Here is a 15,510-nt window from a genome sequence, read left to right as displayed (position 1 = left end):
ATACTTTTTGTGGTGACTTTATAATAAAGGTCTACCTCAGAGAGAGGGACCAACATGACTTAAGGTCATGTTGAGACTGGTGAGACTGTGTCACTGTCCACAATGTTGTGGATCACATCAAGTTAAGTGGTGAAGTTGGTAAGGTAGAGGGAAGGGGTCATCCAAAGGGACTTTGAGAGGCTTGAGGGGAGGGCCCGTGTAGACTTCATGAGGTTCTTAATGCCAAGTGCAAGGTCTTGCTCCCAGGTCAGAGCATCCCCTGGTATCAACACAGACTGGGGAGATGAATGTATTGAGAGCAGCCCTGCAGAAAAACAACTTGGAGGTGCTGGTGGATGAAAATTCTGATGTGAGCCAACTATATGGACTTGCAGCCCAGAAATCCAACTGTATCCTGGGCTGTATAAAAAGAAATGTGGCCGGCAGGTTGAGGGAGGTGATTCTGCCTCTCTGCTCCTCCCATCTGGAGTGTCAAATCCAGCTGTGTGGCCCCCAGCAGAAGACAGAGATGGACATCTTGGAACAGGTCCACAGGAGGGCCATTAAAGTCCTACAAGGGCAGGAACACCTTTGCTATGAAGACAGACTGAGGGAGTTGGGATTGTTCAGCCTGGAGAAGAGAAGGCTCCAGAGAGACATTATTGTAGCCATTCAGTACTCTAAAGGGGCTACAAGAATCAAAAGGGGGCTTACAGGAGAGATGGAGAGAGACTTTTTACTGGGACAGGACAAGGGGCAGCAGTTTTAAACTGAAGGAGGATGGATTTAGACTGGATATAAGGAAGGGGGTGATGGGGGTGAGACAATGGAGCAGGCTGCTCCGAGAGGTTGTGGATGCCCCGTCATTGGACGTGTTCAAAGTCAGGTTGGATGGGGCATTGATCAGTGTGATCTACTAAAAGATGTTCCAGCCCATGACAGGGAAGTTGAACTAGATGCATTTCAAAGGTCCCTTCTAATCCAAACCATTCTATGAGTCTATGAATACTGGTTGTTGGGGTTTTTTTCACTTTCATATTCTTTTAAAAATACATACAGGCTTTCTGGTTATCACTAGCATATTTGGTAGGGACTTTTACTGACCTGGTAGAGACTTCTACTGACCTGTTCAGGTGGTGTGGAGAACTACATATGAATTTAGAACTCAGTTTATGTGATTCTTTGGTACTTTCTTTGGTACATACTTACCGTGTGCTTCTCTGTACACTTAGCAACTATGAATTTTCTTTTAAGCAGCTTTAATGGATGTGTCCATGGGATTGCTCATGTGGGTCCAAGTGTAGAATAAAGGTCATGATTAGTGTTACTGTGGTCTTCATAGTTCTGTTACAACATGTGAGGATGTGCAGGGAAACTGTGTACAAGACAGAGTTTATGAAGTAACTAAGAAAGATCTTGGAATTTTATCATGTGTTTTACTAAAATCCATGTGGCAAAATAATCCTGAGTATCTTCTGACACCTGGTACTTACAAGTTGTCCATTTTGAAAGTATTGAAATACTGGCACTAAGCCTATTTTCTGTAGCATACACAAGAAGGACCAGGCAGTAATCTCATTGCTGTTTTAAGATAATAAAAAATGACAGAAAGTTTTATTTTTTATTTATCAGGGGTATGGTTTACATACTGAGCAGACATTGGAACCTGTGCTCCGGTTTGGACTCAAGACCATTAGTTATTATGAGAAGTAATTTCTTACAGATAATTTGCCTGTGTGGATATGTTATTTCTCTTAAACCAGATTCTTTTCTTGCCTATAAAGTAAAGGTTGTTAAAAAACAGTATTCTGAGTTCTGGGTATGTCAGTTCTGTGCAAGAGATGTAGGTGGTAGTGTGCTGGTTGATCCCTTCATTAGGATGGCAAATCAAATTGAGTTTGTTGGAGCAACAGAACAAGTATTTCCTAGAGTACTGATTAGTTGAAGATTTCTGTGGCATATTGGACACTAATTGTTTGAGAAAACCTGTTATTTTTTGAATGTAGGTCTTTTTTGTGCACACTGCTTAATAGATAGGGATATTTCTTACTCCAGGAATGAAGAAAAACTGTAGAGTTAACCAAAAATTCAACAGTTTAATACTATTAGTTTTCTCACTTCATCTTTTCATTTTTCTTCACTGAGCTATTGGCAGTCTTCAGCTGCACGGGGTTATTAATTATGTATATTCTGCTGTGTTAATTGGTTCATTGAATCCTTATTCATATGGCAGTGTCTGTATGATATTATTTCTGCTGTATAATGCAGTCCTAGTCAATCAGAATGGTGGTATTTTTATTATTTTTTTCCTTTGAACACATTCTTAATTTGGCCTCTATAATGACAGGTGAGTGATAATATTCCAGTATCAATCTGATTGAGTTTTTAAGTCTCTGATTGGTAATATATCAGTTTAGAAATGAGAACACATTGATCAGATTACAATGTATTTTCTCCTCTCTGCATAGAAGAGATAGACTTTTAGTAGGGTTCACTCTGAATTCTTACAGCAATTTTTCATCAATTCTATTGTTTTTCTCCACTTCCCCCTTCCCCTATATTATGTTCTCTGTATGTTTTTTTGGTATTCTGTGCAGATCTCTGTTTTAAAGGCAGATCCAACTAAATGCCTCATACCTTTCTTGTTTTGGGAAACTATTCAGGGTATCCTTTAAATATGTGTCATGAAAAAGATAAGAGTCTTATGTTGCCAAGCAAGAGAAGCTTTTTATAGCTTTCAGACAGCATTTCTTAATATAATGATGCGTAGGAATGCAACTAGTGAAATCATGTACCTAAAATTCTTGACAGAGCTGTCAATTCTGTATCTTGAGTGCCTGTTTGAAGCCATATGGGAAAAACTCTGAAAGTGGTTTTCTCAGAAACTGGCCTTCTTGCTAATGGGTGTATATGCAATGTTAATATGCTAAATTCCCTTTGCTAAAGGCTGGCAAATCTACAGAAATAGTCTGAAACACTTGCATACTGTGGTGGTTATGACAAAGAGAACTGATGTACTCTGTGTATGCATGTCGTGGCAGAAAATGCTTTCAGATATCAGAAGAATGCAAAATAGGAGGAATACAGCTCAAACAGAAAGAATCTTAGTTTCCTTGTTATGTCTGATCAACTAGTCATTCTTACAGTGACAAGCAGAGGTCACGAATAGTGTTGTACCTATGGGCGTTGTCACAATGAATTGTGAACCCACTTACATTATATGATGCCGACAGAGACAAAGACAATGCAAATGATGAAATATGTACTAAAGACACAGCTTTGTACCTGCTGAGATTTATTTTAGTAGCCAGCTACAGCACAATTGAGTCTTATTCTTTTACTCAGCTTTGTAAGTAGGAATTTTAATTGTTTACAGTTTTTAGGTACTACTTGCGGATTTTTTAATGAGTTTCTTCCTCTCCTTGCCCTTTTCTGTCTTCTGAAAAAGGCTGAAATAAGATTTTGAGAATGTTTTAAAACATCTGAAACTTTTGTTCTGTTCCTACATGCAAAATACCGTCTTTTAAAGTTGCAAAAGAATACCATGCTTATCCTGTGTAACTTTCTGGGTAATACAAAGGATAATTTTTCCTCAATATGTAAAGGAGCTTTTGGAACAGGGGTCTGGTTGTGATTTCAAGGCTTGAAATGGCAGGTAATTTCTGGGATCTTTTTTATGTTTAATGAAAATTTGTGCCTTATCTCTAATTGAAATCTGTCTAACCTTCCCACCTTGCCATATATTCTTCTGCTATGATTTGATTAAAGTGGTCATAGTGTGCATTTTTACCACAGCTCTGTGCCAGCACATTTCCCAGAGACGGAGTACACCACCACATTTACCTTTGCACAAAGGGAATCCTGAAATACTGGGGTTTGGGAAACTTGAAGGCTGTTTGTAATGTTTATTATACAGTCTCTTTCTACTTGCTTTCAAAGTAGCTGCTTATCAGTAAAAATCCGTTTAAGATGAAAACTTCCAGTAACTTCATTGAGGGAGAATTCTTTTGAAGTTGCTGTGTAGCACTAGTCTTGCTCTACCAATTTCATGTCATATTATTTCTTTTGTTTCCTCCCTTTTGAAGTACACTGGTACTTTTTAGTGTCTGTCTTTTTCTTTTTTTAAACTCAAAGATTAAGAGATGAGGGGTTTTGCTTTGAATATTGAGCAAAGATGTCTGAAAATATCACTTTTCTTGGCATAAGTGCTAAGTAAGGTTTGCTCAAGGGAAAAGGATTTTATCTTTGAAGACAAAAATGGGAATTCAGAGGAAATTACCCCTCCAGGAGAGAGGTGATCTTGGATGAAGCATCTGGTTGGCTTTACATATTCACCAATTAAGGTGGATTTAGGTACATAATTAGTGCATGTTTTCCTTGTAGATTAAAATCTCACTCTCTTTTTTTTTTTTTATTTTTAATATGCTCTTAATATCTTCTCTGAGAAGTAACTGTGGTACTTGCTCTTTGGCTTGCTCCTGTTGCCTTTTCTAGCACTAAGTATAAGCTGAAAATCCCAGTTTACAAAGTTAAAACACTTACTGCACTTAATTTTAATTTTTTTTTCCTACCTCCTAAAATTACTGATATCACTAGGAAAAGTTGTGCTGAGAAATCCAAGGATTTCACAGCAAACATAATGTGTTTCTTCGCGTTAGTGAAGATTTCTTCACATCCAGTGCCTCTATCCCGCTTACTTGGTTTAATCACTCGATTAAGTCTTTGGCCCAACCTACCTTCAGTCTCTTGGTCTTAACAGTGCTTCTTTTGAGGCTAAGATGCAAAGCTACATAAATAGTTCCTTTTTCTTTTTCTTTTAAACTTTCAGATTTTATTTTTTCCCCCTCGGGAATTGTGTTCTATTCGATCAGTGTTTTTACAGGATTCTGTAAATTCACTGTCTGTCTGCCTAACCCAATCCAACCCTTTTCTTGCCTTTGTGTTACAACTTGCTCTGTTTCTAGTTATTCTTGTTTACTGGTGAAAAATGTAGTTCCCAGTTGCTTTTTTGTTTTGTTTACCTGTTTGCTGATGGTCTTGCCCTATCTGCAAGATTAGTGCAGAATCTGATTTGACATTGCATTCCAGTAATTTGTTCAGATAGATAAGATCCATCCAGTGATAAGATCCATCCAGGGATTCTTATTTTCTTATGATTATCATTATAGTTTCAAAGTCCAGTCTTAAAATGTAGTAGGAGTCACTGTAGCTGAAACTTGGCTGTGCATGTGTTCTGACTGTCTTTAGCTGCAGTTAAAAATCCCAGTCTATTATCCTGAATTTGTTCTATGAATGAGTGGTTGTGTGTAAGGTTTTATTGATAGTTACATACCATTTTTGTGGTGCCTGCTCCAAGTCTTGTGTTTAATTTGAAGATTTGCCTAGTATTATCAGCTGAAGATGCTGGTCCTTCAATTTGTGATTCACATCTACAGATAAAATATGAGTCTTATAAGGATTTTAAATGTGCCATTGAAAAGTACTTTTCACGGAAACTACAAAATGTCTTGGTAATCCATTTATGAAAAGGGGATACTGAATTGTATTGAAGTTGAATATATTTGTGCAGTAGAGGGGCAGATTTTTAACTGCTGTATACCGTCAGGTTTTTCCATTGCTAGTAAGAAAATGGTAAAGGACTGTAGTCAGAGATTTTATGTAACCAATGTGAAAATCCAGCTGTTTTACTGCAGACCTCCTCACCCATGGATCAGTTGTTACAGTGAGACCTACTGGAAAGAAGCTACAACATCCAGAACTTCCTTCAAAGATATTCATACTGCCTTAGTTCAACTGAATTTGGTAGCAACAATAGAGAATAGGAATCAATGTGTTTATGCAGTCATCTCCCATGTCCTCAGTGCTCGAGTTTCCCATTGTGTTTGATCTGGGGCTTATTTTAAAGGAAACATTCTCCTTCTGATTGAGATTATTTCTGTGATGAAGACCCTAGGTGTGATGATTGGCAAATTGTGCCTGTCAATTATTGCTGTCTCTCAAAAATTTGCCCCTTTTTTCTGTTTTAATATTTGTTTTCTATATTGAATACACTTTTGGCTTCATCCTGCTGGTGTGTCCCCTGCGGAAATGTTCTTTTTTTAAGTAATTGGGGAGAGTTTTTGAAGGAGTTCAAATCCAGGAATGTTTTGTCATCCATCTTAAATTATTCCTAAATTATTTTCATTATCACAGCAGGCAAAATTGACATTTTCATATCTAATTTTGATTTTTGATTCTGGAGTGCTGAGTGTGCTGATGAAAAGCAGAATTGGCATCTTTGGCTGAAAATTTTAGAAAGCAGAGTTAGTAGTTTCCTCTAGTTTTATGCTGGTGTGATAACACAGGTATGAATTTAGAGTAGTGCATTGTAGGCTAGGGTTTTTTTAAGGTATAATGCACATTTAGTCCTTTCCCATTCATACAAAACTGACAGTTAATATTTTAAAAGCAAATATACATGTTGCAATACTTTCTTTAAATGAAAAGTATTCATGTATTCAACTTCAGCTTAGTACATTTTGTCTAATTAATTATTGAAAGATGGAGAAGATCCCCAAACTTCAAATGTGAGTATTCTGATCTTCTTTTTGTACAATGAATTGAGGAATACTTTGACTTCAGTGGAGGAACTACAGCAATTACTCTTTCAAGAATTAAACTGAGTGGGTTTCCATACTAATTTTCCTCTATGTTATTTGTTAGAAAACTGAAATAAATGTATTGTAAGTGAAAGAGCTGCACTAGAAAATGTCTTATGTTATAGATTATTAATTTTCTCCAAATATTTTGTTGGTTGGAAAACATTCTTAAATATTTTGTGTCAGTGTGTTATATACTACTCCAGTAATATGAGACAAAGATTTCCTGAAGATGTCTTTCATATGCCCTTGTCTCCTACTTCACTGTTCATAACAGTTTCAGTGATGATAGTATGGACGTCTTAAATTACATAAACAGCTCTTTCAATTATTACAGTAAATATTTAATCTTTAAAGTTGAACTATCCCTCTCAAGTTAGAGGGAAAAATAACTGAAATTAATTGAGTTAATATCCCAGATAAAAAGACAAAATTCTGATTTCATTTGTTAGAATTGGATTTAATTTCTCTCTGTAATTGTCTTTGGGGACACCAAAGGTATCTTGCTTAAGTACATGTGGGCAGAGGCACTGAATTGTTAAGTTTCCCCATTACTGCAAGCAGGTACCTCATATAGTGCCCTTCTGGAGTTCGTCAGGCTTCATTTTTAAAGCATCTGATAGTTTTGGCTCACACTGGAGCTATTAAAGTGTAATTCCTTATTTCTCCAGCAATCATAAATCTACTTCTTCAAGAATGGACTGAAGGCTGGGTTTTCATCCCTCTGTTATGCAGTCTCCCACTGTGTTAGTTACTCAGTCTTCACACTAAAATAGTAGTTTAGACTTTGCAATCTTAAATTGTCAATATTGACTTTAGACCGTGAATTAAAGTGACCTTTTAATTAGGGAGCACTCCAGCACTGATGTAGTCATGAAACTGAATTTAATTCCATGAGTAGTGGCTGTGTGTAAACTGATCTGTGCTCTTACAAATACACCATATTTGGTAGAAATAGAAGAAAAAGCTTTATTGATAAGCATGTCAGTTTTTTTTTCAGGCTATGAAAAGCATAATCTCATGTGCATATAATGTGATAACATTGAAATTATCACAAATATCAGATCATTTTGAAATAAATGGCCTCTCAAAATAAGGATTAAATTATTTGAAAATCAAATGGGTGGCTCTATATACCAGTGGAGCATGAAACTAATTTCTGTATTGCTGTAACTGTCCTACTTTATCTGAAATAGTTTATTAGGCTTCTGCCTAATGGAAGACTGTTTTCTGTGGTACCTGTAAAAAATGAGTCAGTAAGAAGTTATTGGCGATCTGTTTCCTTTATGCAGTTTTTAAAAACCTCACAGAATTTAAGTCAATTACACTGCTTCAGTGTGTCCTTAAATTAATCAGACTGTTTGGGAAGGAAAGTAACTATAGATGCACTTAAATTACCCTGGAGTGAGTCTGTGAGTATGGACCTAAAGTCAGGAGACCTGGATGTCAGTTCTTAGCTATGCAAGTCTAAACCAGCATTCTGAGCCATAGGAAGCTACTGACAATCAGGAACAGGGGTGTCCATGTTAATCAAGTCCTTCAGCACCACCAGTACCAGGAGGGGTCCACCCCACAAGGGGTCTGCCTACAAGAGAGCTGGAGAACTTTTTACAAGGACATGTAGTGATAGAACAAAGGGTAGTGTCTTTAAACCAAGAAAGAGGAGGTTTAGATTAGATATTATGTAGAAATTCTTTATTGTGAGGGTGGTGAGGCACTGAAACAGTTTGCCCAGAGAAGCTGTGGATGCCTCATGCCTGGAAATGTTCAAGGCCAGGCCAGATTGTGGCTCTGAGTTACCTGGTCTAGTGAAAGGTATCAATGCCCATGGCAGGGGTGTTGAAACTGGACGATCTTTAAGGTTCCTTCCAACCCAAACCATTTTATGATTAGAAGCACTCTGTTTTGTACCAAGATTTGAATTTTCAGAAGGGATTTTAGGATTTATTTTCAATTGTGCTCACGTTAGTGATGTCACTGGAGTCTGATTTGACTGAACTGATGCGTGTGTTATGAACTAGGTGAATAAGATTTAGTATCATACCATACTTTTATAAGCACACGGTTGTCTTCTCAATATTCACGACATGTGACCTAGTTATTCTAAAGATTAATGTTACTGGCTTTTAGTTCTGTGGGCCACAAGTTCAGTTTGCTTTAAAATTCTCCTCAATCATGTTGGAAAACTTCAGGAGCCCCTTAGCAACTTTAGAGTAATGAAAATATTTTGCTACTTAAAAAGGGACATGTTGGAGAGTTTTGTTGTTTTAAAAAAAAAGTCCAAACAGACAAATTAAACTATAGCCCATTGACAAATACCCAATTGAAATAATACTGTTGAAAATCTGTATTATTGTATTGCTGATTTTCAAATATTAACAAATATATAGTAATGTTACCACTTTTATTTACCAATTATGTTTTGGCAATACCGAAAACATCGAAAACATTTTTTGTTGTAGTAGTAGTAGACTTCTACAAGTTGGATATGTTAGTTTGCTTATGCTATGTGTTCCTTTCCCATCCAGGGTTTTCATAAGTTTTTTTTCTCTCATAAGCATAAAACTACAGAAAACACTGCTGCCAGTTTAGAATTGCTTCTGCATTCTCTGCCCATCAGGCTTGTTAACAAGTTCAGCCCAGTAGTGTGCTTTTCTCACTTTTTGGACTTCAAGATGAAACTCTAGTTTTAAGATTTTTTTTTTTCTGTTTGCTAAATGTTAATCAGCATTTGTATTTCTCCCTGTACAAATGCTAACGGTCATTTCCTTTTCAGAGAGGCTAATAATGGATATACCAGGGTCTTCATAATCTTTTCTGTTGCCAGTTTGTCTGTAGTGGCTTGTTAAGTAGTATTTAACCCATAATGCTGGTTAGTTGCCCATATTTTCTGAAGCATGTATGTTTTCTGAATATAACATCATTATTCTCACATTAACTGAAGACTATGATTTTATGGTTTAGGATTACACAGACCTGAAGTATACAATATTTTGCTCTATTTAGTGAAAGGTGGGTGTTCTGAAAGCAGAAAATTTTGCCAGAGAATGGAGTGCAGGCACCTGAACTGAGTAATTAGATCTTCATAATGAGTTGAATTAGAACTGTAAAGTAATTGGCTGTTTCATAACTGTGTAAATGTCTGGTGGTTACAAAAACTGCAGTCATGTTGATTTTATGTGTCCAAGCAGTATTTCTGTACCATTATTCTTGCAGGTTCAGTGCTTTGTTTACTCATTGTTGCTCCTGCTTTCTCTGAACTAATGCTTAAAGCGCTTTCTAAGGGGTAAATAGGTGCCAAATCACAGATTAACCATGGGGGGGATATTTGCATGGTATTATGGCACCATGTTTGCGTTGTGGTAAGAAGTAAGCTGTGCTGTATCAATCAGTTCTGAGAGCTGTAATACTGGTCTTCTCTAGTTTCTATAATGATTTGTTAAGACATTAGATGACCTTCTGAAAGCTCCACCTTCTGGAAGCAGGTAATTTGTATGAAAACTCCAGTTTTCTAGTTTTCGTAGGTATAGCGATAGACAGGAGGTGTGATCTGATTCTATCAAACAAGACCAAAAATAAAAAATATCCCCTTTCCCTGCTCTGGTACTGACTGAGCATTTAAACCCTTTTCTCCTGTCTTCCTTTAAAAGTACTGCACCCTGCTCCAGATATTTTGAATGGCTGAAGTTGCAAGTATTAGGGAAGACATTTTAGGTGCTTGCGTATTTTCTGAAATTCTGTTCCCACTCTTAGTTTTCCATATTTCACAATATTTCCACTTATTTTCTTTCCTCAAATTGGGTTCTTACCAACATCTTTTTCAATGTGAGCTTCTCAGTCACTTTAGCTCTGTTCTTGGTCCTTCCAACTTGAAGGATGACTGTTCTGGACATTCAGTCTGCTTTCCTTCTCAAAGTCGTAGTCCTTTGTTTATGAGTCTGATAACCTGGTTCTTATATAGTTAAGATGATTGTGTTTAGCCTGAATTTCTTTGCCAAAGAACATTTATTGGATTTCTCAATGATGAGTATGTATTTATGTAGTTAAGAGAACTTTTTTTTTTGACAACTAATATAGAAACTTGTTATGTTTATCAGATTCCTTGAATTTCTTCCCAGTTTGGGTTTAATTTTTAGTAAAGTTTATGGGCAGATTAAAAGTGAAAGTAAGGAACTGTGGTAAAAATATGCCAGCAAGAGACAAGAGAATATGTAAAAACATAATGGGCCATAAATGATGAGGGAAATGGTGGATTCTGTGGATGTTAATTTTGGCTATGTGAAATCCTTGATTTGGTTGGGGGTCATGCTTGAAGTTTGTATTAGATAAGATGTAAAAGCTGTCTTGACATTTGGTGCACATGGGCTTTTTGCAGAGACTGACTTTGACCCAGGTGTTTTACCATAGTTATGCTAGATTGCTGATGATCTTGTCTTATTATGTAAAATACTACATTCTACTATTTAGCATGGAAAATAGTCTGGTGGACAGGACAGTGGGCATGAGTTGGAAGATCCCATGTTTTACACTGGAGGAAAATGACTGTGGCTATCATAGAGTTCATAATAGAACAGAGATGATATATTTATGTACCTGTAAAGGTGCTGCTCATCTACAGTTGAAGGGTCAGATCCTCTTTTAATAGGAGAACTAGCTGCTTTCTAATGTGGGACAGTTGTGGGTGGTCACTGAGAAGCACTGTGTCTGTGGGTACACAACTGGTGTAGCAGGTATAACACCTTATCTCTTCTACAGCTAGTACTGAGTGAGTGCTGGAAGGGGGAAGTGTGTAAGTTCTTTCATCTCTCTTAGTCCTGGGTATGGTGACATCCTCTTCCAAAGCCTGAGTGAAACAAAATGGACACAGGAACTGAGGATTTACAGGGTTTGTCAAAAGCTTCTGTGTAACTTTGTTGCCATGAATCATTTGCCACTGGGTTCATGGAGCAGATCTGAAGCATTTTTATACATGTTTACTACTATTGGTTTTATTTAGTATCTATAGTTTTTTCCTTGTTTTCCAGCTTGCATCTGTTATTTTTTGTTTTCTAAACATAGCCCTGAGGTTAAGTAAGTGCCAGAGATACCAGTGAGAAGTTACAGCACTAAATAGTACATTTTCCACAGTACTTATTGTTGCAGTAACAAGGTAGCCAGCACATTTCTAAACTGCTGATAAGAAATTGTAAAAAGAAGCTAAAGGTCTACAGTAGCTAAAAACATGGCTTTGTTTTCATGCTTGTTATGGAGAAATACTTCTGCCCCTCCCCAGTAAATGCTTTTCAGTTAATATGTCACAGATTCTGGCACCATATAGCGTCTTCCATCATTCTGTTTTCACTTCTGTTGTAAGACGACTTGTAGAAAATAATTTTGTAGTCCTTTCATATTTGAAAAAAAATTGGCTCTAAAATGTATGCCACTTCGTGGCTAACAAATACTGTGCCTTGACACAAATGCCATGCAAAGACATGTCACCACTCTCAAAAGGTTAATTGACATTTCAGGCTATTGAATGTCTTCTAAGTAAACATAACCATAACCAAATATGTGTGACATTTTTCTTTCAAGAAAATAGACCATTTTTAAGCCTTAGGCAGTATGTAATTTATTAATCAAAACTTGTTCTCATACAACTGTGTTTAAAACAGAAAAGAGACATGAATTGTACAGGAAAACAAGTAATTTTAAGGTAAAGCAATATAAAACAAGAGTTATGGCTGCTGTTCAGCTATAAGCTCAGGCTGCTGTGCTGCCACGTAGATTGTATTTGTTCTGAGCCCTCTATGGTGTTCTGGGATAGATGTGTATTAGAAGTGAAGAAGAAGACACAAATTTTAATTTATTTATTTTTGATGCTTTGTTCTTCATGCTACAACATTAAGAACATGCTACATAGAGTACACTATTTAACAACTTCAGAAAAGTCTTAGAAGTCAGACTTTCTGGGATATTTTTTTTGTCTCTAGTGGCATTGTTTTATAATGCAGAAAAAGCTGCTAACCTGTCTAAGGCTTAGTTTCCATACTGCTGTAATGAACTGTTGAAGTAGCTGATAGGAAGTCCTTTCTAAATAGAGGAGCACAGGGCTGGAGCTTGAGAGACTGCAGGACTAAGAGCCTGAGCTTGCTTACTGTCCCTGTGTTTGACCCTAGTGCCCAGGTGTTCTATCTATAGGTGATACTGTTCCTGGTTGCCTGCTTTGGGCTGCTCCCACCATAACTCAGGACTTGAGTCCTTTTCTGTTGACTGTTACCAATTTCTTTAACTGAACTAAACTTTTTCTCTTGATAAAAAAACGAGAATAAGGTAGTATCTTCATGCTCCTGAGAGAACCGGAGTTAATTTCTTTACTAAATTTTATTGAAGTTTGTGGAGAGAAAAATGTTTCTAGCTGTATCATTCTGGTATAATTATCTGGAAAATATTGACCAGCACAGGGGCTTAGCGGAGTTGTCCATTAGTGTCATTGACTTGAACATGTACTCAGAATCCACTTTGTAGTGTTCTTTACTTTTGTGTGAGAAGGGCAATGCGCTGGTATTTTTACCAACCAAGATGTAATGGAGTTAGAGGAAATCAAAGCAGAATTATGATTAAAAATTCATCTGCTTTTATAATTTATAAAACTTTTCTTTAAAGCCTCTAATTCATAGGCTGTGGGCATACTGTTACTAAAGCTATGCCTACCACAAAATGAGCTAGACCAGACTTAATGTGTCTTCACCAAGTCGCTTTGTGTTGTCTGCATGCTTTCATCGATTTGATTAAAATGTAAACTTACTTGTTTTTATCACAGATTGAAGCCCTAATCAATTGCAGAGCAGCTGACATACTGCAGGCTGACCTGCTGAAGTTCTTCCTACTGTCCTGTTTCTGTACTTAAAGTCAGTCTGACACTGTCTCTTTCCCTTAACTTTGGTCTTGGCTAAACTCCATAGCCCTCTTGGACTGGCAGTGGTGGTTAATATGTCAAGATAATTTTCCTTTTGTTTTGCTTAGTCATGTGGCTTTCAGTGTTTGTTATATAGTTATGATGACATAGTTATAGTATTGATGTAGCATACAAAGAAATGTAATATAACACACATTAATGTGTAAATGTAAATGGTATAGCTGCAATAAATTTTGGATGTTCTGTCTTGAAGCCGTGCCCATGGAAGATGTTTTTGCCACCCTTTGTTATCTTGCATCTAGAGATTACTGTCACTGTAGGATGCAGGGCATGTATTGCTGTTCACAGTACAGGGCCTCTGGCATGGCTTTATTCTGTTAGTGATTTTATCTGAACTGTTGGACTGGTAATAGATTAACTGAGATGTGCCACATTTCTGCTTTTACCAAGTCAGCCACAATATTTACTGGTGGAAGGGAGACTCTAGATTAAAAAGAACTTGTGTGTACATTATCTTTCCAGATGGTAAGACTTTGTATTTTCACTTCTCTTTATTCAGGAAGGCCAGATAGGTTATTTAGTGAAAGTCTTGTAGTTCTGTTCTTGTGTGCTCCATTTATGTGTGAGGTATACCTTGATAATGTTTGAATATCATTTTTTATTGATGATTAAAAAGCAATTTAAAATGTGGGTTTTTATAACTTTCTATTAAAAATTCTGTTGCTCACATGCTTAGCTGGTTTTTGGCATTTCAGCAGTAGTGATTCAAAAAGCAGAACAGAATTATTTTTGTCATTAACATCTGTATATGGTACAACACACATGAGTAGATTTGTTGATTAAGAAATTACCATTTTTAACTGGTTTACTATTTATTGGTTATTTTTTTCTTTTTCCTAAAAGAAAGATAAATATGAAACTAAATTAAATCTGCAACTTTTCCGATAAACTTCCACAAGGGGAGGAAACTACCTTATTCTGGATCCTTAGTTGTGTTCTATGAATTGGTTCCATCAGATCTGAGGCATAGGAGGGTGCTTTATATCGAGTAGTCATAGGCAGTTTGAATGGTAACTTTGAAAAGAGAGGAGCAAATCTGTCTTGGAGTCCAGGAGAATCTGTAGAATATGCATAGTATACAAGTACTTAACATTTGTAAAGCCTGACACAGTGTTCACTGACACATACCACTGGCAGTATTGCAAAATCAGTGCTTCTGTGCCATTTGATTGTAGTCTAAATTTGTGTTTTATAGCTTGAGACGATTGGATGGCAGCTTAATCTTCAAATGGCAGAGTCCAAGCAAGCAAAGCTGAAGTCTCCTCAAGCTGTGCTAGAGCTGGGAGTGAGCAATGAAGATTCAAAGGTAAGAAATACCTTGGACAGAGTTGGAATGAGTTGTGGTGATGGCTTTATGTTAAAGTTCTGAAGCATCTGTTGGAACTCTTGATTGTTGTTAGTTTCGTGGATGTTTTCAGTTTTACATTTCATGAAGGTTATAGTAAACACTTGAAATTGTGGAGTACTGATAGAATAGCATACATATTCAGCAGACTGAGATCCATGTTACCAGCACCTTGGGCTGTAACAGGAGAAATACCATGGAATACGGTTATTTTAGGACTTTACAATATCTTTGTAGATAATTTATTTTTATCACATAGCATGTGATTGGTACTTCTTGCTTTTAATACCTAGCAGCTTGCAGCCTTCTGCCATGTGTGTAGTTATGTAAGACATTACTCATCACTTGCAACCTTTCTGTGCTAATTATGTATTATATGAATGATTACTTCATATGTGAGGCCACAGAAGGCCAGTATTTGGTGGTTTTAAGGTAGCGTCTTAAGTTCAAGAATTTTAGCAGCTGGAGGTGTTTCAGTGCCAAACTCTTTAATAATTTTTTATTCACAAAGTTGGTTTCTTTAGTTAACCAGAGTGTTTCAAATTAGACACGATTTGCTTTTAACCTTATCTTGCTAATGGAAATTGGAGTCT

At 36.7% G+C, this 15,510-nt stretch overlaps 1 protein-coding gene across 2 annotated transcripts in view; it reads left to right on the top strand.

The window, feature by feature from the left end:
• Positions 1-15,510, top strand: part of COMMD10 (COMM domain containing 10) — a 100,578-nt gene that overhangs the window by 7,669 nt on the left and 77,399 nt on the right. Inside the window, exon 5 of one of the 2 annotated variants that reach the window (XM_051789484.1) lies at positions 14,768-14,878. The exons of the other annotated variant lie outside the window; for it this stretch is intronic. Within the exon in view, the coding sequence (XP_051645444.1) occupies positions 14,768-14,878 (111 nt within the window). The remainder of the gene's footprint in view (positions 1-14,767; positions 14,879-15,510) is intronic. 2 annotated transcript variants of the gene reach the window in all.

Source organism: Manacus candei, unplaced genomic scaffold (assembly GCF_025592945.1).
Source record: "Manacus candei isolate 608988 ecotype Guabito, Panama unplaced genomic scaffold, ASM2559294v1 h1tg000027l, whole genome shotgun sequence".
Classification (NCBI taxonomy): Eukaryota; Metazoa; Chordata; class Aves; order Passeriformes; family Pipridae; genus Manacus; species Manacus candei.
The sequence above is the reverse complement of the archived record's forward strand: the minus strand, read 5'-3'. Positions and strand labels throughout refer to the sequence as shown.